The sequence below is a fragment of the Euphorbia lathyris genome, chromosome 3, assembly GCF_963576675.1.
Source record: "Euphorbia lathyris chromosome 3, ddEupLath1.1, whole genome shotgun sequence".
NCBI classification, from domain to species: Eukaryota; Viridiplantae; Streptophyta; class Magnoliopsida; order Malpighiales; family Euphorbiaceae; genus Euphorbia; species Euphorbia lathyris.
The window spans coordinates 63,921,053-63,946,039 of NC_088912.1; the positions used below are offsets into that span (position 1 = coordinate 63,921,053).

General features: G+C 35.3%; 2 protein-coding genes across 3 annotated transcripts; one reads left to right on the top strand and one right to left on the bottom strand.

Annotated features, from left to right (window-relative positions):
* The first annotated feature begins 1,007 nt into the window (after nucleotides 1-1,007).
* LOC136221789 (aspartyl protease family protein At5g10770) lies at nucleotides 1,008-19,064 on the top strand. Of its 2 annotated transcripts, none has more exons than XM_066009216.1 (2): nucleotides 1,008-1,629; nucleotides 17,676-19,064. In XM_066009216.1, exon 2 carries the CDS (start codon nucleotides 17,705-17,707, stop codon nucleotides 18,932-18,934), a length of 1,230 nt encoding a protein of 409 aa, XP_065865288.1. In that variant the 5' UTR covers nucleotides 1,008-1,629; nucleotides 17,676-17,704; the 3' UTR covers nucleotides 18,935-19,064. The 2 variants fall into 2 exon arrangements, with proteins under 2 accessions (XP_065865288.1, XP_065865287.1); XM_066009215.1 differs by lacking the exon at nucleotides 1,008-1,629 and adding an exon at nucleotides 17,090-17,340.
* A 172-nt stretch (nucleotides 19,065-19,236) lies between these two features.
* Nucleotides 19,237-24,005, bottom strand: LOC136224233 (probable folate-biopterin transporter 3). Its single transcript, XM_066012507.1, has 5 exons — nucleotides 23,488-24,005; nucleotides 21,741-22,000; nucleotides 20,736-20,831; nucleotides 20,488-20,658; nucleotides 19,237-20,241 (listed from the first exon to the last, which is right to left on the bottom strand). Exons 1-5 carry the CDS (start codon nucleotides 23,828-23,830, stop codon nucleotides 19,654-19,656), a joined length of 1,458 nt encoding a protein of 485 aa, XP_065868579.1. The 5' UTR covers nucleotides 23,831-24,005; the 3' UTR covers nucleotides 19,237-19,653.
* Nucleotides 24,006-24,987: the final 982 nt, after the last annotated feature.

Sequence of the window (24,987 nt, forward strand, 5' to 3'; positions counted from 1 at the left end):
ATTTCGACATGGTAACAGCAACATGTTCCATTTCCGACCGCTTCTCTGCTACTTCCTCTACACATCCCAATCTAAAAGAAGCCCAAGAATCAAACAGCTTCCACTTTCCAAGATGATGTTGAGTTCCATAGAATCTACCGCACAACCAAACCAACTTCTCCAATTCCAAATCTTCTCCATTAGTCCCTAGAGAATGGAAAAAAATAAAGCGAGCAAGACTACTAAAGAACAAAGAAGTAGAGAACATCGTATGAACCATAAAATCTTCCCCTAAATTATTTCAAAATCCAATGATGAAGGATCCTTCTTCTTTCTGATTTGAGCCTAAAAGTTGAGAACCTTCACATTTGATGATTTCCTTAACAAAAAAATGCAAGAGCATGGTTTTCCCATCGGTTAGTGTTTGAATACGGATGGGCAGATAAGAGAAAGGTGTTATGGAGAGAGCCTGTATAGTTTGTATTTTAGAGAGAGAGAAAGCTAGAGTTAAAGGAAGGAGAAAGGATGAAGGAGGAAGGGTATAAAAGTAATTTCATATTAAAGGCCATTTTTTTACTTTTTGAACGGTCAAATTGCTGATGTGACACATTGACTTTATGTTGACATGTCATTTTTACCTGTTGTATACCATATTGGAAGGCCACCCATAAGGTCGTACATATTACTAAGACAAAATGAAGGTTATACACCAAAATGTGAAATGGTGTAAAGATTGTACACCATTGATGAAATTTACCCAAAAAAATATTTGCAAAAGAACAATTGCAATCATTATAAACAAGTTACTTATAAAATTTAGAATTTTTTTTATTATACTATCGAGTTGACACCCGATGTATATACCTTGTAAACAATTTTTTTTTTTGGATGGAAATGCTTATACTTTCATTAGATAGAAAAAGAAGAACAAGTACAATAAAACGGTAAGGAATAACACCTCACAAGATCCACGAAGGAATAAAAAAGACTACAATGAGCAAAACAAACCATTAAAGGTAAAAAGAACACAAAGAAAACAGTAAATCATATATTTCCTGGAAATCCAAATCTGCAAAAGAGTGTCTGCATTCCAATGTTCATCCTTTAAGCTCTTCCGAACATTTGGACGTGAGTCCTTTCTTTTGTTACAACCACATAGATATATTGATCTACGCATAAAATAAATCGTTTACGCTCTTACTAAATCCGAAAAAGGTATAAATAAAAGAATTATCGGGAGCAAATACAATTCAGATGGATAAAGAAATCCCAAAAGATATATAAACACCAACTAAAAGAAAATAAGAACAAAAAAAATCAAAAATCTAACCCGGTACGAGGAAGAAGAAACTTCCTTCTTTCTCCTTAAAGTAGAACCAGAAGAGAGAAGAAAGTTTGAAGTGGAAGAGACCAGGAGAGGCAAACAATGGTTTTGGCGATGATTTTCAGTCCGATTAGCACCCTTTGTTTTTCTCAACCGTTCACAAATTGCAATACTCCAAAATCAACAGCCCTACCTTTCCGATTTGGTTTCTGCTTCGAGTGGGTTTGCAATTAGTGAAGCATTGAGTGGGAGGTGATTTTGCGTTTCGTTTGAGACAGTGAGTTAGAGAAGAAGATAGCCATTGGACTTCGTCCATTGCAAGTCAGGTCACTCTCTTCTCTTTTTCATCGTTATTATCTTTCCTTGTCTTTGTTTTTTTGCCTAGAAAAGAGCAAGCAGGGGTCATCGTTTACTAAGCTATGCTCTCGACTCCCAAAAGTCCCAGTTTGGGCCTTCCCCTTTCATCTTTGGACTCCGGGGATGACCCACAGTATATTGTGACTGATGTACTGATGATGGGGAAGGTGGGAGTCCAGGGCCCTCCTCCTCAACCAGTAGTAGCGAAGACTGTAACTTTCGGTCAACATCCATCCACCTTTAAGGACAAATTAATAAACAAAAGCTATAGGGAGTTGGGAATTGATACTGAGGAAGTAGTGGAATAGGGAATTAGAGGAAGGAGATTTCATTATTGATAAGTTTGGAAAGGTCCCAAACGGATTTCATTCGCTGAGGGCTCATAATCTCCTTACATGTAACATGAAAACTACTATTATTTTGCGTCTTATGAGTAGGAACATAAGCTACTATACCTTACAATTTCAAATTATGTGTCTATGGAAACCGGAAGGCATTTTTCACACGATCGAGTTGGGGAATAACTACTTCATGATTCGCTTGGGACCCCTTGATGACTATCTCAAAGCCCTTACAAAGGGGCCTATGATGCTTTTTGGATTTTATCTCTATATGCAGTCGTGGTACCCTAAATTTTCTCTGTAATTAAGCTCTATATCTTTGATTGTGGCTTGGATCAGAGTCCCTAACCTTCCCATCCACCTTTATCACTCTAGGATTCTTAAGGCCATTGCTGAAACTATCAGGAAGGTTTACAATGTGGACCAACATACCTCCTCCATTAAGCGATGGAGGTATGCTCAATTTACGGCAGGGTTGAATCTTACTAAACCCCTTCTACCTTATATTGAAATTTAGGGAAGAAACAACAGGTTGAATATAAAGGGCTCCCTTTGATTTGCTACAGATATGGGAATTATGGGCATGCTTAGACATCTTATTCAGTGGCTCTTTGACCTAACCATCCATCTACTGTTAGTGTTGACATTCCATCGGAAGCCCTCATCAAGGATCTAATGCTAGTTGACACATGTCTGAACTTATCTCTTCTAGACCGCGTTGGATCGTCCAGTGCTTTAATGGGAAGCACAGCTACCAATGATGACTCTGACTTTGGCCCATGGATGCATGTTGCAAAAAGGGGTAGAAAGCCTTATGATGTAAGAAAACCACCCCTGCCTTCGAACCAGAGCAAAATTCTCAGGAATGCTCATCGTAATAAGGGCTCCAGATTTGACACTAACCTATTATGAGAGCTTTAAAGAAGGCGATCCTTCTAGTTATAGTAGGGTTTTGACACATATGCTTGTGAAGGAGTAGAGAAGCCATCGTGCATTAATGAGAAGAAAGGTAAAAAGAAAGTTAACCTTCGTTTTGTACTTAAGCCCTTGTTTGGGAGGAGGTTAATGGGAGTAAATGGGAGTAATGGAAGGTTAAGTATTAAGTTAACCTTGTTTGGAAGTTATTTTTTGAGAGTAAATGGAGGTTAATGGGGTTAAATATTTACTTCCTCTAACCTCCAAACTCTAACCTCCAAATTGGGGGTTAATGGGAGTAACGTAAACTTTTTTAAAATTTCTTGCCTCTGCAGTGTAAATTTAACCTTCCTTCCCCTCCATATTTAAACTCCCAAACAAGGTTAAATATTTAACCTCATTTACATCCTATAAACTCCCAAACAAGGTTAACTTTTAACTTTCCATTCCATCACTTTCCTTCCCTTTCCATTACCTCCTTTAACTCTCACCTCCATTAAACTCCAAACTCCCAAACAAAGGCTAAGTCTACCCATATGGACCCTCTCGGTTAAAGTTGTCCCTAATAAGCTTGTTATTAGAGCCCCCCTTGCTCCTATCTGCTCAACTAGAAGTATTCTTGACCCCGCTAAGAATTTAGCGTCTTTTGTTAAGAATGACCAGTGTGGATGCTCCTAACAAGGAGAATTACTTGGCCCACCCCAATGGGCCGGATAAAAATCATGCAAAGGGGATTAGCCTTTCCACAAACCTTCATAAGATTTTCAAAGTTAAGAGGCCCAGACCAAACTCACTATTATCTCAGTCCGAACAGGTTAAAAAGGTCGTTCTAGACTCGCTAAATATTATAGCGCCCTCCAACTACTCTACTACAAGTCCCCAAAATTTGGTTGGTAATTGTGACATTATGGAAGGAATTCTTGAGTAAGGGATCTCCCACATGTTCGTGTACCCTCTTCTTTCTTTCTCATGGATTTTAAAACTTTCATTTGGAATACCCAAGTGGCTGTTAGCGGGTGTTTTCATCAAGGCCTCAAGTTATTTGTGCAAAACCATCAGCCTTATATCTTTGTGCTCACAGTGACTTAGACGAGCGGGCTCGTGGTGGATAGAATGATAAAAAAGATTGGGTTTGATTTTTCTCACAAAGTTGAAGCCAGAGGTTTTTCTAGGGGTATATGGGTATTGTGGAACAACATGAATATTCACATGGACTTTAATGACCAAGTGAATTTGGTCATTCACCGTTAGATCTAGGCTTATTAAATCTAAGCCGCATGATGCTTTGAATCTTCACCTTAGGATTCTAATAACCCTAGATCTAATGGTGAATGACCAAATATTGCATGGTCATTAAGGTCCATGTGATCAATGAAGGGAAAATAGGCAAACGTTTGGCACTGGAAATATAAAAATTTTAACCTTTTTCCATTAACCCAAAATCCGTTAATCGTTATTTCATATACAGAGGGATAGAAAGAAATACCTTTTGGTGTTCTATCTACCGTTGCAATCGAAGTGCCCACAATTCGAGTTCCCGAGCACAAGACAAAAACACAATTCAAAACCAAGTTAGAATTCAACCGTATGAAAACAATCAAGAATAAATTGCCTCTAATTAATCAACACAAGATCAAAAAATAGAGAAAGAGATTAAGAATCAATTGAAACGGAAGGAAGCGGTGAATAATCTCGTCCTCAACAAGGGGGTCGAAAATTCTTCTCTTCGGTAGACTAGAGCTTGGCCGAAATTTACATATATAGGGGGTATATATACTCTCTTGTATCTAAACCATAGTTAGATAGAATTAGGTTACTGAATGAGAATTTAATTCGGAATATAATTCTTATTTATTATCTATAATTATATCTAAATATAAAGATAATAATAATAACCTTTTAGGATAATAATAGGAGCAATTTAATCTCATTAAACCTCCTAACTATTATATTATGATTGTGAATTAAATTATCCTTTAATTAATTTAATTCACAATCATAATCTAATTAGGATTGCTTAAAATCAAATTAATTTCTTTATGTATTTTATACATAAAATCGCCCCTCCTTACTTACTGTGCCTTAGTGAACTCAGTTGGACTTCCATCAATTAATTAACATCTGTTTCTCTTTTGGGCTCCAAGTCTTATGTGTGACCCATTAGGTTCTTATTGCTTCTAGCCGTATGCAACTATTAAATTAATTTTCTCAGAATTATATTTAATCTTTGCATAACGGAATGAGTACGCGAAATGTGATTAGCAAATCCGAAACATTCCCCCAGAGCTATAAGAAGACAGGTTGATTCTGTCGTTGACCTTTCCGTATTAGTTACAGTATAATTCGATCCTTTATCAACTACATCCTTGAACTGAATCTTATGACTATGGATAATGTCAAGTCACATATAGCGAGACGTTCGTTTTACTTGTACAGGCCGAGTTAACTCCAATTAGATAGGTTAAGTGAAATCTGTATTTCAAGTCTTAAGATATCACCTTGCAAGGATTTAGAGTCAAGTCTTCCACAAGCGATCCTTGGACGTATCTCCCATTTATCGGGAGTGACAAATGCTCAATCCAATGTATAACTATCCTGCAATTACTTCCTGTGATACCCAACGTCTGCCGTTCACACCCCAGAGTCATCTCTGTGATGGATCGTGTTACAACAGGATCAAAGCATCATATTCCATAATCCAGAATCACTAATTAACATTCCTTTGAGTCTGAGGATTACTTATACCTATTAATACCAATGAGATGAACATGTGACAAGGATAAATCTACCCATCCTGTTATCTCAAGTCGGGTCCCCAATCCTAATGAACTCCCTTTCATTGGATCCCTGTAACTGTCCAGATATCTGCATATCTGAAACTTGTGAGATCAGCTCTCTGTCTCGACAGAAGACATTGTTACATGCAAGTCTCAACAGTGATATGTCAATCCTATTTCTAAACATATTACTTGACTTGGGGTGGTTTTAAGTTTATTAGTTTATTATAAAGTTTTGTCTCACTTCATGCTTGTATGAACACTTTATAATCACTTTAAACAAACTTAGGAATTTCCTTTTATTAGACTTATTTAGTTCTTAAAAGAGGTTGCCTTTATATAGTTATGAAACCATATCTTATTAAAAACAAATGATGTAAAGAACACTTCATTTACATTAAGTTTATATCCTAGAACAATTGTCTATAGGACACTAAACCCCAACATACTCCCACTTGGACTAAAGCCAATTGTTTCTACAACTTATCCTAGTAGAACTTAGATGACGATCATGTACTTTCTGGGCTAAGGGCTTTGTCAACGGATCTGCAACGTTGTCCTCAGTAGGCACTCTTTCTATCCTCACATCTCCTCTTGCCACAATCTCTCTTACAATGTGGTATCGCTTCAGGTAATGCTTGGATGCATTATGAGACCGTGGTTCCTTTGCTTGTGCAATGGCTCCATTGTTATCACAGTATAGTGTAATGCGATTTACAATGTCAGGCACCACACCAAGTCCAGTAATGAACTTCTTAATCCAAATCGCTTCCTTTGCTGCTTCCGCAGCAGCGATGTACTCTGACTCGGTCGTAGAGAAAGCTACGTTTCCCTGCTTGGAACTCTTCCAACTGACCGCGCCCCCATTCAAGATAAACAGGTATCCTGATTGGGATCTAAAATCGTTCTCATCTGTGAGATGACTGGCATCTGAAAATCCCTCTATTTTCAGATCCCCTTCTCCGTATACTATGAACATGTCTTTAGTCCTTCTCAAGTACTTAAGAATGTTCTTGACGGCATTCCAATACTCGTCTCTCGGATTACCTTGATAACGACTTGTTATACTTAACGTGAACGCTACATCAGGTCTAGTGCATAGCATAACATATATAATCGAACCGATTGTGCTGGCATACGAGATTACAGCCATGCGTTTCTTATCATCTTCGGTTTTAGGACATTGATGATTGCTTAACTTTACTCCATGTACCATGGGTAAGTTGCCTCGTTTCGATTCAAGCATGCTAAACCGCTTTAGCACCCTTTCAATGTATGTAGCCTGTGAAAGACCAATCAGTCTTCTTGATCTATCTCTGTAGATCTTTATACCAAGTATATAAGCTGCTTCACCAAAGTCTTTCATGGAGAAGTTACCTGATAACCAAACTTTTACCGACTGTAGCAGAGCTATATCATTTCCCATTAATAATATATCGTCCACATATAATATTAGAAATGCAACTGAGCTCCCACTTGCTTTCTTGTAAATGCAAGCTTCTTCGCAATTTTGTTCGAAACCAAATTGTTTTATGGTTTCGTCAAAACGCTTGTTCCAGCTTCTAGATGCTTGCTTGAGTCCATAAATGGATCTCTGTAGTTTGCAAACCTTGTTTGCATCCTTTGATATGAAACTTTTAGGCTGCATCATATATACATCCTCAAGCAGGTTTCCACTTAGGAAAGCTGTTTTCACATCCATTTGCCAAATCTCGTAATCGTAGTGAGTGGCAATAGCGAGCATTATTCTGATTGATTTGGACATAGCCACAGGAGAGAAAGTTTCGTCATAATCAATTCCTTGTTTTTGACGATATCCTTTCGCTACTAACCTAGCTTTGTAGGTGCTAACCTTTCCTGATCCACCTGCACCCAATGGGTTTTATCCCTTCGGGTGGATCAACCAAAGTCCACACTTGGTTGGTGTACATGGAATCCATTTCAGAATCCATGGCCTCGAGCCATGCTTTAGAATCTGGACTGGTAAGAGCCTCTTCGTAGTTTTCGGGTTCGTTGTCTAACACGGGAACCTCATCATCATCTCCCACTAGAAAACAATATCTAATTGGGAGTTCACGAACTCTTTGTGATCTACAAATGGGTGGCACTTGAGTCTCATCCAATGGGACTGCTTCGGGTTCCTCAACCGCCTCTGTTGTTTCAGTCAGTGTTTCTTCTTCTTGAACTTCATCAAGTTCAATCATGCTTCCCTTTTCTGTTTCTTCGAGAAACTCTTTCTCCAAGAAGGTTGCGTGCTTGGATACTATTACTTTCTGATCATCTGGATGATAGAAGTAATACCCTACAGTTTCCTAAGGATATCCAATGAAGAAACATTTATCAGATTTAGAATCTAGCTTGTCTGACGCTACACGTTTGATAAAAGCTGAACAACCCCATACTCTCATGAATGAGAATGTGGGTTTCCTACCAATGAACAATTCATATGGTGTGGAACTAGCGGATTTAGTTGGTACTCGATTTAGGGTGAAGAGAGCAGTTTCTAAGGCATATCCCTAGAATGTCTTTGGAAGTAATGTTATGCTCATCATAGATCGTACCATATCTAGTAAGGTACGGTTCCTCCTTTCGGATACACTATTGTGTTGTGGTGTATAGGGAGGTGTCCATTGTGAGCATATCCCACATTCAGTTAGATAATTCAGAAAATCATCTGAAAGATATTCGCCACCTCGATCGGATCGAAGTATCTTTATTTTCTTTCCTAATTGATTTTCTACTTCATTCTTGAAGCATTTGAATTTCTCAAAAGCCTCGGACTTGTGCTTCAACAAGTAAACATAACCATATCTGGTATGGTCGTCTATGAAGCTTATGAAGTATCTGAATCCTCCTCTTGCTTGGACTGACATAGGACCGCATACATCTGAATGTATTAATCCTAGAGTGTCTGATACACGCTCACCTTTATTGTTAAAGGGTGTCTTTGTCATTTTACCTTTTAAACATGCTTCGCATGTTTCCAATGATTCAGAATCAATTGAATCTATAAGCCCATCTTGATGTAGCTTAAGCATGCGTCTTTTGTTTATATGGCATAAACGACAATGCCACAAGTAAGTCGAATTATCTAGCTTATGTCTTTTGGTATCAATTGCGAATACAGAAATTTTATCATCTAGCACATAAATCCCATTTTGTGATATTCCTGAAAAATAGAAAATCCCATCTCTATAAAACTCGCAATGTTTGTCTTTTATTGAAATATGAAAACCGTCGTCAACAAGACGGCTAATAGAAATAATGTTTCTGGATATTTCTGGCAGTTCCCTAATTCTATTACAAGCCCAGAGGGCAAACTCAAAGCATAATCTCCAATAGCGAGGGCGGCAACTCTTGCTCCATTTTCTACTCTCAAGTTTATGCTTCATTTCTTCAATTTCTTAGTCCGTCTGAGTCCATGAATGTTCATACAAATATGAGATCCACATCCTGTATCTAATACCCAAGATTCAGACTGTGAAATTGTATTTATTTCAATATAAAACATACCAGATGTTGAAGTCCCGACTTTTCCCTTCTTGAGGGTAGCTAGGTACACCAAATAGTTTCTTTTCCAATGCCCGTCTTCACCACAAAAGTGGCACTCTCCTTTGGGCTTCTTCACTTCCTTCCCCTTAGCTCTAGTGGGCATGGCCCTCTTGCCTTTCTTGGGATGTTTAGGATTGGGAAAATTCCCTTTCCTCTTCTTTGATCCCTCTATGACAAGAGCCGGTATTGCCTTGTCTTTCTTAATATTGGGCTCAACTGTCTTGAGCATGTTTGCAAGCTCTTCAAGAGAGGTTTGCAAGTCATTCATCTGGTAGTTCATGATGAACTGTGAATAACTCTCTGGGAGGGATTGAAGAATTAAGTCTACACTTAGTTCGTTATCCATCGTGAATCCAATACTAGAAAGCTTGGTAATATAGCCAATCATCTTGACACAATGTGTCATTACAGATGTGCCCTCTTGCATCCTGCAACGATATAGCAATTTTGATATCTCGTAGCGTTCGCACCGAGTTTGTTTCCTAAACAACTCTTTTAGGTGCACGATGATGGAATAGGCATCCATTTCCTCATGTTGCCTCTGCAATTCCGGTGTCATCGATGCAAGTATGATGCATCCCGCATGATTGTCATCAGCCTTATGCTTCTGGTAAGCATCGATCTCTTCGATGGGAGCATCATCAGCTGGGATAGGGGGTATCGATGTATCAAGTACATACCCTATCTTATCGAACTTCAAAACGATTTTGGGGTTACGAAACCAGTCGGTGAAGTTTGAACCATTCAACTTGTTATCGGTAAGTATATTTTGCAGATTGGGTTTAGTCATGATTTTAGGAGTGTTTTAATTTAACCTGAGAGTGAGAAAGAGTAAACGTACGTTTATTCATTTGCTTCAAAATCTATCAATCTAAAATTATAAGTCTTTTAATTCATTTTAAATTGTTCCCACTATTTTGCCAAATTAATAATCATCCATATTAATTCGAAGCATTTCACAAATCCTTTAGTGAGCTAGGATCTTAACTCCTGAGATTTCACCTTGAGTTTGCTCAACAAGCTAGTCTCATTTGTTAGGTAGATTCATGTAATCAATCACATCTTTAATGTGATTCCTAGGTTATTGGGTTACTAACCACATTAGTAACTAATATGCTATTCATATTAATCCCAACCATATTGCCCATTAGTTTATGATAACATGAGTTTGCTCATCCAATTATCACAATCTAATTTAAGTATTACCCCATATTCATGAAAGAACGATTTTCGATAATTAAGGTGTTACCATAAGACCCCGAGCTTGAGTTTGCTCAACAACCCAAAGGCCCCCAGTACTGCCGGCTGAATTATAATATTAGGGAGGGGCAACCGATTTTAATAACTTGCTTATTTACTTAACTTTTAATTAGTGAGAGATTTTTATTTTAAGTCTCATAATCTAACTTAGTCTTGATTTTCTTTAGCATACATCAGACACATACATTGGTGTTATGGACATATTATCTAAATTATTCCGTCGAGCTAGAGACGGAATAAAAGGCCAAACCTAGGGAAATACTAACTATTACATATTTTTCTTTAGGTCCTCCGTCTTCTCCATGGCGCATTGAAATTACATATTAATTTCTATACTACTAAAGAAAACTTCAATTAACTTGAAGGGAATTAGATGAGAGGAGAAATTACAATAGATAGTAGATAGGCAGGACTCGCATGCCCTATTTCAAAAATACCAAAAGACTAAATAGAGGGTCCAAATATGTCCATAACTCCAAACATACATAGACTCAATTAAATAAATTTAATTGGTTGATTACATAAAATACTTATGTAATATTTAGGTTAATCACATTAACTCATCAAATTAACTTTCATCCAATTTTAATTCTAACAGTTTCGTATCTTCTATATTAACCTATTAGATTAATACAACTATACAAAACTTTATTTATGCATATCCCAATTATTTTGATTTTAATTCATTTAATACTTTTGATTTACAAATAGGTAAAACAAACTTTTAAATAAATTCTTTTATCCGATAATCAAAAATAGAAAACTATTAATTTCTGAAACATATATATATATATATATATATATATATATATATATAAATATATTTAAAACTATTTTAAAAAGATTTTAAAATATGTAGGTTTCAGGCCGGGCCCGAACACATGGCTGCTGCCGTTTGGCAGCAGCCACTGCGTCTGGTCCGTCGCTGCCTTGCGGCAACGGCGGCCAGCCGCTGTGCGGTTGCTGCCGCGAGGCAGCAACCGCAGGACAACGGTCGGGTTGCGCCGTGAGGCGCAACCCGAGCTGCTGTCAAATTTTTTTTTTAAATTATATATATATATATATATATATATATATATATATATATATATATATATATAAGTTTTAAAACGGTTTTAAAACGATTTTCAGAAAATAAGAAAAACCTATTAAAGATTTTCCGTTTTATCTTTAGAATAATAAAACTAACTTTTATCAATCTAACTATAAAACTAATAGATTTTTTTATAATGATTATCAACCAAAATAATTAGGAACATATGCATAATCTATTTTAATTAACAATTAATTAAAACTTATTTATCTTTAGAATTAATTAATCAAAACAGTTTCGTTAATTAACCTAACTATAAATATTCATTCAATCTGATTGAAAAACTTCTTAATTTTCATATATGAAATAACGGATTTAACGCAGGCTCTGATACCACTGAAGGGAAAATAGGCAAACGTTTGGCAGCGGAAATATAAAAATTTTAACTTTTTTCCATTAACCCAAGATCCGTTAATCGTTATTTCATATAAAGAGGGATAGAAAGAAATACATTTTGATGTTCTATCTACCGTTGCAATCGAAGTGCCCACAACTCTTACTTCGAGTTCCCGAGCACAAGACAAAAACACAATTCAAAACCAAGTTAGAATTCAACCGTATGAAAACAATCAAGAATAGATTGCCTCTAATTAATCAACACAAGATCAAGGAATAGAGAAAGAGATTAAGAATCAATTGAAACGGAAGGAAGCGGTGAATAATCTCGTCCTCAACAAGGGGGTCGAAAATTCTTCTCTTCGGTAGACTAGAGCTTGGCCGAAATTTACATATATAGGGGGTATATATACTCTCTTGTATCTAAACCCTAGTTAGATAGAATTAGATTACTAAATAAGAATTTAATTCAGAATTTAATTCTTATTTATTATCTATAATTATATCTAAATATAAAGATAATAATAATAACCTTTTAGGATAATAATAGGAGCAATTTAATCTGATTAAACCTCCTAACTTATTTATCCTTTAATTAATTTAATTCACAATCATAATCTAATTAGGATTGCTTAAAATCAAATTAATTTCTTTATGTATTTTATACATAAAATCGCCCCTCCTTACTTACTGGGCCTTAGTGGACTCAGTTGGGCTTCCATCAATTAATTAACATCTGTTTCTCTTTTGGGCTCCAAGTCTTATGTGTGACCCATTAGGTTCTTATTGCTTCTAGCCGTATGCAACTATTAAATTAATTTTCTCAGAATTATATTTAATCTTTGCATAACGGAATGAGTACGCGAAATGTGATTAGCAAATCCGAAACATTCCCCTAGAGCTATAAGAAGACATGTTGATTCTGTCGTTGACCTTTCCGTATTAGTTACAGTATAATTTGATCCTTTATCAACTACATCCTTAAACTGAATCTTATGACTATGGATAATGTTAAGTCACATATAGCGAGACGTTCGTTTTACTTGTACAGGCCGAGTTAACTCCAATTAGATAGGTTAAGTGAAATCTGTATTTCAAGTCTTAAGCTATCACCTTGTAAGGATTTAGAGTCAAGTCTTCCACAAGTGATCCTTGGACGTATCTCCCATTTATCGGGAGTGACAAATGCTCAATCCAATGTATAACTATCCTGCAATTATTTCCTGTGATACCCAACGTCTGCCATTCACACCCCAGAGTCATCTCTGTTATGGATCGTGTTACAACGGGATCAAAGCATCACATTCCATAATCCAGAATCACTAATTAACATTCCTTTGAGTCTGAGGATTACTTATACCTATTAATACCAATGAGATGAACAGTTGACAAGGATAAATCTACCCATCCTGTTATCTCAAGTCAGGTCCCCAATCCTAATGAACTCCCTTTCATTGGATCCATGTAACTGTCCAAATATCTGCATATCTGAAACTTGTGAGATCAGCTCTCTGTCTCGACAGAAGATATTGTTACATACAAGTCTCAACAGTGATATGTCAATCCTATTTCTAAACATATTACTTGACTTGGAGTAGTTTTAAGTTAATTAGTTTATTATAAAGTTTCGTCTCACTTCATGCTTGTATGAACACTTTATAATCACTTTAAACAAACTTAGGGATTTCCTTTTATTAGACTTTTTTAGTTCTTAAAAGAGGTTGCCTTTATATAGTTATGAAACCATATCTTATTAAAAACAAATGATGTAAAGAACACTTCATTTACATTAAGTTTATATCTTAGAACAATTGTCTATAGGACACTAAACCCCAACAATCAAAACCATGTGGAACAATCCAATTAATGTTACTATCTTAGCCAATAGTTGGTGATAAGTCCTTAATTTACGTATTTATGCATGCATATTCATATTTATATTAATGCATTTAGCTTAGTTTAGGATAGGTTTTTGAAAGATTTCACTTGTTTATTCATGATTTCTCCAGAGATAGGTTTGAAATAATTAAAAGCTCAATACGAATGAATATCAACAAGGAACAGATCAAAGACAGAAGAAAAGAGCCAAATTAGGGCAAAAACATCTACCACGATCGTGACACCCTAGTCCCGTTCGTGATCATACCCAAAATCAACCAAAGACATAAAACCATCTGTCGCGATCGTGACAGACAGTTCCATCAACTTTGCATGGCAAAGCAAAGTCACGAACGTGACACTACTGGCTCGTTCGTGATCGACATCTTCACTGCAAAAAGCCATGATTCTTCAGTACATTTGTGTCTCTTTCATCCTGAACCATCATTCTTCTTCACCATGGTCTATGACTCTCCATAACAACACTTGAAGAGTTATCATCTTGAAGAGACATGATTCTTCACCCACTATAAGAAGGATATTCCTTTCTCCATTCAATATACATAAAGAAAGAAAAATAATACAGAAAAGTTACAGAAAGTACACTATAGCAAGGAAGATTCTACAGTTTCTAAGCTTCTATTTCCACCATTGAAAGAAGGAAGATCGAGAGATACACTTCCTCGAGATATAAGATACAAGATACAAAAGAAGAAGACGCCTAGAGGCCTGACAAACCTTATAGTGACAGTAAAAGGATTCACAACCCCTATACTCTCATCTGTTGTAGTCTTTATTCTATGTATTCTTTACTTTTGAAAAATCATTAACTCTGTCAAACACTTGTTTATCAAAATCAAAATTCAATCTAATACAAATTATTCTTTGTTCATCATTAGATTCTATCATTGCTTTTATGAATATTCTAGGGAAATCCATTTAAGCAAGACATAGGAATAGTTATCATTTTATGAAGTTAGAAGAGATTCAGTTTATAAAAGGATAATTGTATCATATATTCCACTTGCTTCCTTTTTAATTTTTAATTCTAATTCACTACGATAGGTCGAGAAATTAGGATCATCTATCTAAAAATATCCAAGTTATTTAATCCTGGATCGAAAGATTGGATTACATATTTCTATCTGATACAACTGCAGTAAGTTTGGAAAGTGTTTTCAGGTTTAAACTTATAAAAAACTATATGTATCCCGAGCTATGCACGGAATAGAAACTTAGTAAATATAATTTAAGTATTATTATCATTCTTTCTAAACAAAAGTATTTCACAAATCAAATTATTTATTCTCTATAACCAAGAGAAAACGAAATTATAAATTAAATCCGTTATAATAGTTAATCAGCGTTCTCTATGGGAACGATAATCTATTTATTACTATAAGCGGAACCGTGCACTTACGGATTTTGCCTAACAGTTGGCAGTTCGTCAATATGCAAGAGTCAAGAGGTTAGTTTCTTTACTACAGTTTACGATAGTCCTAACCCAGTTAGGAGGAAATTTCTTTGGGACGATTTGTTGAACTTATCTAACCATACTCACGGACCCTAGGTCCTTACAGGTGATTTCAATGATATCCTGAAGGAGGTTGCCTTTTGTTCTAAGATTTCATTTACATTGCTAATCTTTAAGACTGTCTCATCGATCCTAGAGTCTTGTTCTTGGCCTTAACAGAGAACTCATCGATCCTATGAGAACTCAATAACACTTATTGGTTCGCAAAAGATGAAGAAGGTTTATGAACTCGAAATTGCAGAGAATATAAATCAAATTGTGATAACGGTGAAATGAAATCTCACCTATCCATGCTGTTTATAATCGATCATGACTATTTGATCTCTTTTTAAGCTTTCTTGCTTTCTCTCTCTGGATAAGACGCAACTTGAGTGTCAAAGAATCCCTCGTCAGGGATCCAACCAAGTATTCTTTTTTCTTACAAGGTATACATCATATTAGACGAAGCCTCGACGATCGCTTCCTTACATCAATCAAGAACACAAACATTCAGATTCTTAGAGGCTAATATATGAATCCTTAAAACAAGCGGACTTTCCTGCCACGTTATCAGTTTATATCCTAGGGATCTTTTATAGGTCATTCAAACATACAAGAATATATGGCTTAGTAACAATTATTGTTTATTAATCAAAATGTATTAATTTCTAAGGGAAATTCCCATCCTCCCTTGCTCTTTTTTTCTCTAATTCTCTATACTGCAATTCTGGACTTGTTGAATATACTTTTTTTTCACTTGTGATTGTTCATTTAACCATTGTTCCATCAATTAATTTCCTCATTGTAGTCTCCGATGTTTATTTATTGCTTCGTTTTGCACCACTTTTAACTCGATTTATTTTTTCAATTTTCCTGAAGGTGATTTCTTATCAATATTATATTAAAATATGCATTCCTTTATTATTTACAAATGCAAAGCTACATGAAATTTTGATTCTAGTATGATCTATTAGATAGTAAAAGGATACTTATATAGGTTGGGAATTAACTTCAAAAATATCCCCAATTAAGTGTTATTTTTTAGGTATAAGTTGAAAATTGAATTAAGTATAGGCATTAACATCAACGGCATATGTATTGAAGAATGGGTAAAACAAGTCTTAATTAGAAGAAAGGGTAATTGATAGTATAGTGGGAAGATAGAAGAATGTGTGGGACAACATCAATGATCAAAGACAACATTATAAAATGGTGGCAGCTGCCATCATTTCTCTAACTATATAATACTAATATATATAAAGCGGTGAGAGTTGATTCTTTTTGATATATAGGTGAAGTCCTTATCTTATGAAACCTCACCAAACCAATGAAATCATTCTATTTCTCCAAACCTCTTTTTTTACTTCTTCCTCAACTCTCCACACTATTCTATATATAGCCTTCTCTTCTGTTTTACCTTAATTCTATCTATATCAATTCAACCCATACTTACACTATTCCTATTTAATAATGTAACTCTCTGCCTATGCCTATTACTGATATAAGATTAGAATGCCTAACACCTGCTTTACTAATAAGTAATTATCAGACACGAGATCCAGTTCATTCTTTCCCTTATCACCATCTCTTAAAACCGAGTGAGCAAGGTTGTAACACAAACATTCCTAATAACTATAGGAGTGTAATGTGGTTATAGTCCTCAAGTAAATGCACGTGAATCCCCAATAATTTGATCATGCACCAGTGGGTCCTAAGGACAGCCCTTCCTGTTTTGTTTTGTTGCCTAACTCCAATTCTTAAGAATCTCCCTCTCTTTCTCTTCCCCACTTTTCTTTCTTCATTTTCATTTACAACAATGGTGGAACCGAAACACTCTTTTCTTCTTCAACTTCTTCTTTCTCTTCTTGTATTTCTTCTTACTGATACTACTACTACTACTACTGGGGTTCAATGTTTTCCACACAATAAGAAACTTCTCAGCATCCATCAATTTCAATCCACACACAAGACTATCAACAATTCAACTACCTGTCTAAGTCTTTCCCATAAATCAAGTGAGTCCTACCAAAAACATATAAAATAAAAATATATGTGTCATTACCAAGTTTCTTCTCTTTCTTATTCTCCATACATATTGGGATCTAGGATCTCTAACTGCATTAATTCATTGTACCTTACTAAGTTATTTTCCATGCTAATATTTGGACTATTATCCGATTTTGTACTTCACTAACTTTCAACTACTTCATTTCATTAACTTTCCTGCTTTTTGTTCAGAGAATGTGGCATGTACTTAAATAGTCTCAGATATGCATTTTTGAACTTGCATGCACCTCCTTTTGTATTCTCTAATTGTTACTAATAGTTTCAGATATGTTTGGAAATTTAGGATGGGAGAAAGGTGCAGCCGTACTGGAAATGAAGAACAGGGATTCCTGCTCAGAACAGATAACTGACTGGAACAACAAGTTACAGAAAATCTTGATTCTCGACAATCTTCATGTCCGCTCACTGCAATCTCGAGTCAAAAAGATTAATTCTGGAAACAATTTAGATGCTCAAATCCCTTTAGTTTCTGGAATAAGACTTGAAACATTAAACTACATAGTTACTGTTGAATTAGGCGGTCGAAATCTGACAGTGATTGTAGATACCGGAAGTGATTTAACATGGGTTCAATGCCAGCCCTGCAAACTGTGTTACAATCAAAAGGATCCTATTTTCAACCCTTCAATATCTCCTTCATACCAGACTATTTTATGCAATTCAACAACTTGCCAATCTCTCCAGTATGCTACCGGGAATTCAGGCATCTGTGGGACTAATCCACCAACCTGTAACTATGCTGTTAACTATGGGGACGGTTCTTATACCCGAGGGGAGTTAGGAAAAGAGAAGCTTAATTTCGGAGCTAATCCTGTCGGAAATTTTATTTTCGGGTGTGGCAGGAATAATAGGGGTCTATTTGGAGGAGCTTCAGGTCTTGTCGGATTAGGAAAGAGTGAACTGTCACTGGTTTCCCAAACTTCTGCAATCTTTGGAGGAGTTTTTTCTTACTGTTTACCAAATACAGCAGCTGATGCTTCAGGTTCTTTAGTTCTGGGTGGTAATTCTTCAGTTTACAGGAATAGCACCCCTGTTTCTTATACAAGAATGGTTCCGAATCCCCAGCTTCCGACCTTCTACTTTCTCAACCTCACCAGTGTTAGTATAGGCGGGGTGGCTTTGCAAGGTCCGGGCACCGGACAAGGAGGAATATTGATTGATTCAGGGACAGTAATCACCAGGCTTCCTCCTTCACTGTACAGAGTATTGAGAAGAGAGTTTCTGAAACAATTTTCAGGGTATCCTTCTGCACCGCCTTTTTCGATCTTGGATACTTGCTTTAACCTTAGTGGATATCAAGAAGTTGATATTCCAACAATCAGTATGCATTTTGAGGGAGAAGCTGAGCTCAATGTAGATGTAACTGGGATTTTCTATTTTGTTAAAACTGATGCATCTCAGGTTTGTTTGGCTCTTGCAAGCCTCTCATTCGAAGATGAGATTCCTATACTAGCAAATTATCAGCAGAGAAACCAAAGGGTAATATATGACACTAAAGCATCCATGCTGGGATTTGCAGCAGAAGCTTGCAGTTTTAATTGATTCCAAAATTGTTAAATGTGGTTGTGAATAGTTTCTTTGATAATGTCTTGCTGATTTTATTTTTGTGTTGGTAAAGTATATAGACCTGTAATTGCTGATTGATTAAATATCAAAATATTGGGTTAACTTCCATTACTACAGTCTTCTCTTAAAATTACATCATAACTTTCTGAAGCCTATCTAATCGAGAACAGGAAATTTCATTATTCCAACTTTATAACATGAAATGAAAACAAAATTATCATTTATATATCATGAAGATGATAAGCACAAGTATTCAACTGCATTCAAGATAAATTAAAGACCAAGCAAAATAAATAGCTTTGAAAATAAAAGGGAAATAGAAGTGGTGTATATGCATTCTAAAAATTATCCATACAAACATAAATTGGTCCCCTAGAAATTATGCTTTGGGCTCTATCTTTTGTACAATATCCGAAAATATCTATACTTCCCACCAGAAATATTCATGTCATACGCACAAACCTGTCTGGTTCATGTTCAGATTGAAAGAAATGTCTTCTTGTATTCTATGTTGTTGAGCTAAACTAAGTGCTTACAAGGTTAAAGTATGTTGTGTCCTTTTGTATAATTACCCCTTATCAGCTCTAGCTTAGAGCTCCTGCCAATCTCAAGCCACTGCATCAACTAATGATGACTGGGGGATTTTAATTAGTCATCAAGCAGAAACTAGCAATTTCCTAGACGTCATTTTTCCTTCATTCGTCCAAGGAACTATCAACCAACGATTGCATTTCAAGGATTTCAGTTTCACCTTTTTTGGTCTTCAACATCTCTGCTGGAAGGATGGTCGAGTTGGGATCAGTTCTAGGTATCAGAAACAGCAGGCCAATTGGAACCATTCTCAAAATGCTACGGATCAAAATGGCCATCCACAGGTTGTCAAATTCTGTTCGTGTTACGTTCAAGATGTGGAGTATGAGACTCCCTGCCCAAGTGGATGAAAGCATACCAACATGATCAATTGACATGAGCAGAGCAAAGAAAGTACCCTCTATTCCAGCAGGGCAAAGCTTCGAACTAAGCACAAGAAGAGGCATCCATTTAATGCGCCCAATCATTTTATGGATGGCTTCATCAATCACTACAAAGAAATAATCAGGTAAACCAATTTGCAAGTTGATACGCAGCACCAGTATCAAATCTAGCAATCCTGATGCAGCGTACAACAACTGAGACCAGAAAAGTATATCTCGAAAAGGATGGTTCTTTAATAAACTTTGGTAGATAAGCACACCAGAGAGGGACCCAAGTGCGCCCACTGAAAATATGGAACCAACAACCTCCTGTATATAAAAAAAAGAATAATAATAGTAAAAAATCAGAAGTTCATACAAGGTGCTTCATGTTATAAATAAAAACTTCTAAACATTGAATAGGAATGATTTATGAGAGATTAACTCAATATTAAGAATAAATATCCATATGGATGGTCAGTTAGGACACTTCATATAAGAGGGAAAACCTAAGAAAATCGAAAAGTCCAACCCCAGAGTCGAATTAATAAGAACAACAGGTAATATAAAAGGTACCTTTGAGAAAGATGGACCTCCCTTTGCATCTGTATACCAATAAAACATTCCTTCATGAATATGCAAGCTCACAGCAAGAGATATGTACATGTACAAACATGGCCTCCATACATCACGACATTTTAGAGTTGTCCACATAGCCTTTGCAGCATCCAGAAACTTCTCATTAACCTAATTTCAAAAGCTTTATGTGAACATAGAAGAAAGATAAAGGATAAATGTTTCAAGTCGAATAACATTAACCTTACTCCTTTATATGAAAATCTATGTCCCCGTGGTTCTCTCAGCATTATTCCGACCGAAATGACTAGGCCAGCTGGTATACTAAGCAACCCAAAGACACCCTGCCAGGTAATAGCAGAATTTTAACAGGTCAATAAAGGGTAAAATGTGGTAGGTTCTCATTAAAATTTTCCTTGTGCCCTTCTTATTTTATTTTATCCTCTTTTTCTGGAAAGAATTTATATAATTGACTTTCATTTTGATATATGCATGCCCAGCGTAATATTTCTCTGTTCCTCTTTTTACTTCCGTATGCATCTTTGAACAATCATAATATTTAATTTATTTCTTTAATATTTTAACTGCTAACTTTTCAGAACAACCAGCCATTATTTGCCACAAAACCTAAAAATTAACATGCTTTCCAACTTCCCAAATGATTAGCACAAATAAACTGAAACCAGTGAATCATATGATTGCTAAACAGCTGCAGTCGGAAGAGTCCAGAGAACTAATAATTAAAATCCAGCGATAGAAACATCAATATGCAATTTTGTCTAATTACAGAAATTTGAAACCTTTACTTATCCAAGTCTAAATTCTAACATCCCCAGTCTCACCACCATGGCATTTGGCGGAACATGAAACCATAAAACCATAAAACAGCTGAGTATATTCATTTGTCCTGTTGCTCTGGTTGAGTTTATTACAGTTAATATTTTTGAAAATGTTGTAAAATGCTTTATCTAAAAATATGCATACACAAATGTCTTTCATGTAATTATCATTATTACGACCAGAAATTTCTTCAGACTGCATACAACCAGCACATGTGATTCTTTCTTTCCAGTCCTGAACTCAAGTGCTGGAGCTAAAAATTAAAATGACCAATGAACTGACTGGACAGTACTACATAGACTCTCAACAAATCTGGCTATGAGAACTGGATATTAACAGGTGCAGAAGGCAAAGTAAATGGATTATGCTGGTTATGGGATATACAGAGTCATAAAATATGCACAAGAGCTAACCTTAGGGCCAACAATGTGTACCAAAAAGCCACTGATTGAGAACCCCACAAGTGCACCAATGGAAGAACTGATGCCACAAAGACTTTGCATGTCACCAGCTAGAGAAGGATGACTTATGCTGTTATGTGTCACACACGCATCAATAGTTACATCTGCTATAGCTATACCAGCACTTCCTGCTATTAGAGATAGCAAAGCCAAGCCAAGTTGCAAGTTCTTTTTCAGTGATAGGACAAGCATTGAAGTGATGCTAAGAAAACCTGCAAGTAAGCAGGTGGAGCCATACTAGGTCAAGTTTCAGTACTCCTAGACAAGGGAAGCAGAAAATTAATGCATCATTGCGAAGACGCTTGATTATTCTTATGTAAATAAGAATGATACCACTATCAAGGTGGAATTAGTTAATCTAAAAAGAAGTGTTAGGAGCTGTTTTAGTTCAATGATCGAAGATAGCGGACAACTAATGTAACATTGTTGGGAACTTGGCAATTGAACATTATACATAAAGATAAAATAATTGATTAGGAAAATTTATATTTGATTTTATATGCTATCAAGCCATTAATTTTTCATTTAATATTCATGCACACTATAGACAGCATAAAAATAATTAGTATCACATAAATATGAACATATTTTTTTTAACTAATATGAAGAATATACAAAGTATATATCAAATTACTACACATAAAATGTGAAACTTTCAAATGCTTCATATTTGTATTCACTTATATGATATTAACTGAAGATGAACACCTCTTAATGTTTTGATACTATATCATATGTAATTATTACAGGTTAGTATGAAAAAGAAAAAGTAAGGTTTAAATATTTAAAAGCTAAATTTTGGTCATGAGAAACTAAAAGATTTTCATCTTTTCGTAAGAAACCACCCTTTAGCACAAATCAATTGCAATACTGCCATCTTTTGCCTAACTTGTACCATTCTTATTTACATAATTTCAGATAAAGGAATGAATGTGGTTCAAGCTCACAGAATTTACAGATACTCTCTCTCTCTTAGGGATCATGTGATCCACTTTAGTTCGCAGAGAAACTTCTAACATTTCTTTGGTTTCCACAATAAAAGCATGATTTTTTTTTATCTATTTGAACCTTCGAAATGTTAGATTTTGACAAAACTTTTCACATCTTATAACTGATAATTGGGTATATACTTCCATGGAAGATTTGTGATATGTTCAGTAACATCAGTGGCAAGAGCATCGGAATGAGAGAGAGATTATGTACAACCTTTTTCTTTTCTCTCTATTCCCAGTCCCTTTTCTAGTGTTACAAAGGGAAAACAACAACAAAAAAAAAAAAAAACTCATAATTCACCCTTCACATCACATGTTATAAAAGAATAATATATGAAGGCAGTTGGCCTGTCTGATCTGTTTTGCTACTTCCTAGTATGATATTAAAGTGATAAAGATTTCATTCATTCAATTATAATAGCCTATGACATCTACTTCATTTTATCTTAGCCTCAATTATAAAAATCTCAGAGATTCTGCAATCCAACAATTAAAACAATAACCTAATTGTAATTTGCAATCCCAACAAAAAGCCAAAGCATTTTATTCACAGATCTTTCACAGTAAAACTTTCAATTACTTAAATTATGTGTATGAAAAAACACAGAGTTGATGGAGCAAGAAATGCTCCTGCAAAAAAGGACCCGCAAAACAACAAGAGCACCATTGGCATGAAAAATAAAGCATTCTATTGGAAGAAATTGTACCTGCAAAAACGAAATAGGGACGCCTGCGGTATCCAAGAATAGGAAGGGTATCAGTGAGAAGACCCCAAAGAGGCTTAACAATCCAAGGGATTTGAAGCAAGCCCAAGTAGAGCTGTGCTTGAGAGGGCTGTAACTTCTGATCATCCTTCATATAGTATTGAGTAGTAACTTTGCTCAACCCCACGCCCAGCCCCTGACTGATTCCGTACACTATTACAACTCCCAAAACGAAGCTCCAATGCAGCTCTTCACCTAACATTTTGAACCATTGAAGAGGCCTTGTTACAAATTCCATGAATCCCACTCCCTTATTCGCCCTTTTTTCTATCTGGGATTCCTCCATCACTTTTTATTATACTTGCCCAAAATTCGATTGTAGGAATGAGACTTTGATCGTTTTGGATCCAAACTTGAATAGAAAAACAAGTGATGATGCATATAACGTTGACTGCTCAGTCTAAACAAATCCAGTCTTTCCTCTTTCCTCCATGTTCCTCACCATCTCTCTTAAACCAAACAAATAAAAATAATAATAATCAATAAATTATTGACAAATGTTTAGGCGTATCACTGAACTTGTAAGTTTTTACTTTTTGTCCCACTGAATTTCTCAAATTTGAGGACCTAAGACCTTTATTCACATGTTTTTTTTTTGCTGAGTCTAAAAAAATTATATATAGATTTAGAACTAATGTATGTGAGGATACAAATTTAATTTTAATATTTTTAAATAAAATCAATTTTACCTTTCGAAAAGTTAATTTTATTGTTATTTAACTATCGTTTCACATTTTCCAAACAAATTTATAGATAAATTGAAACAATTTCATACATTTTTTTTTTTGTTATTTATAACTATATCAGTAACAAAATAAATATATTAGATAATTTTATAAAAAAATTTATTAACTGATATATGACAGATTTAGTTTTAGCATTGTAATATATTTTTTTTGTTAGCTTTGTTAATAGTACTTTAAATATTTTATACATAATTGATATTTGGAAGGTTCGATGTGATAGCTAAATAACAGGCAAATCAACTTTTTCAAATTTTCGATATCATGAAACTAAAATTGATCTTTTTTTTAACATTAGGATTAAATTTAAGGTAAATTTCATCTTTATCTTTTCTTTTTTAATACACCATAAAGAAAGATAAATGCCAAACAAAACAAAATAAGGAAAAAACAAGTAAGAAATTACATGTTAAGAATCCTACTAATAACTAAATCACTAGAATTATCAAATAAGATAGTACGGATATCTACACGAGCCACATCAAACTTGTGATAACTTAGAGCATTCCGAAGAGAGTTTTAGTATGCGCTCTAAAAATAATATAAATAATTAACTTTTAGTGATCTAAGAGTGATTAAGACATATTATCTCCAACAACACTTATATATTCACTCTGTATTTATTATTTTATCATTAAAATTATTAATGATAGGGGTTTTTGATAGGGGTTTTTGACCCCTATCAAACCTCGCACTTAAA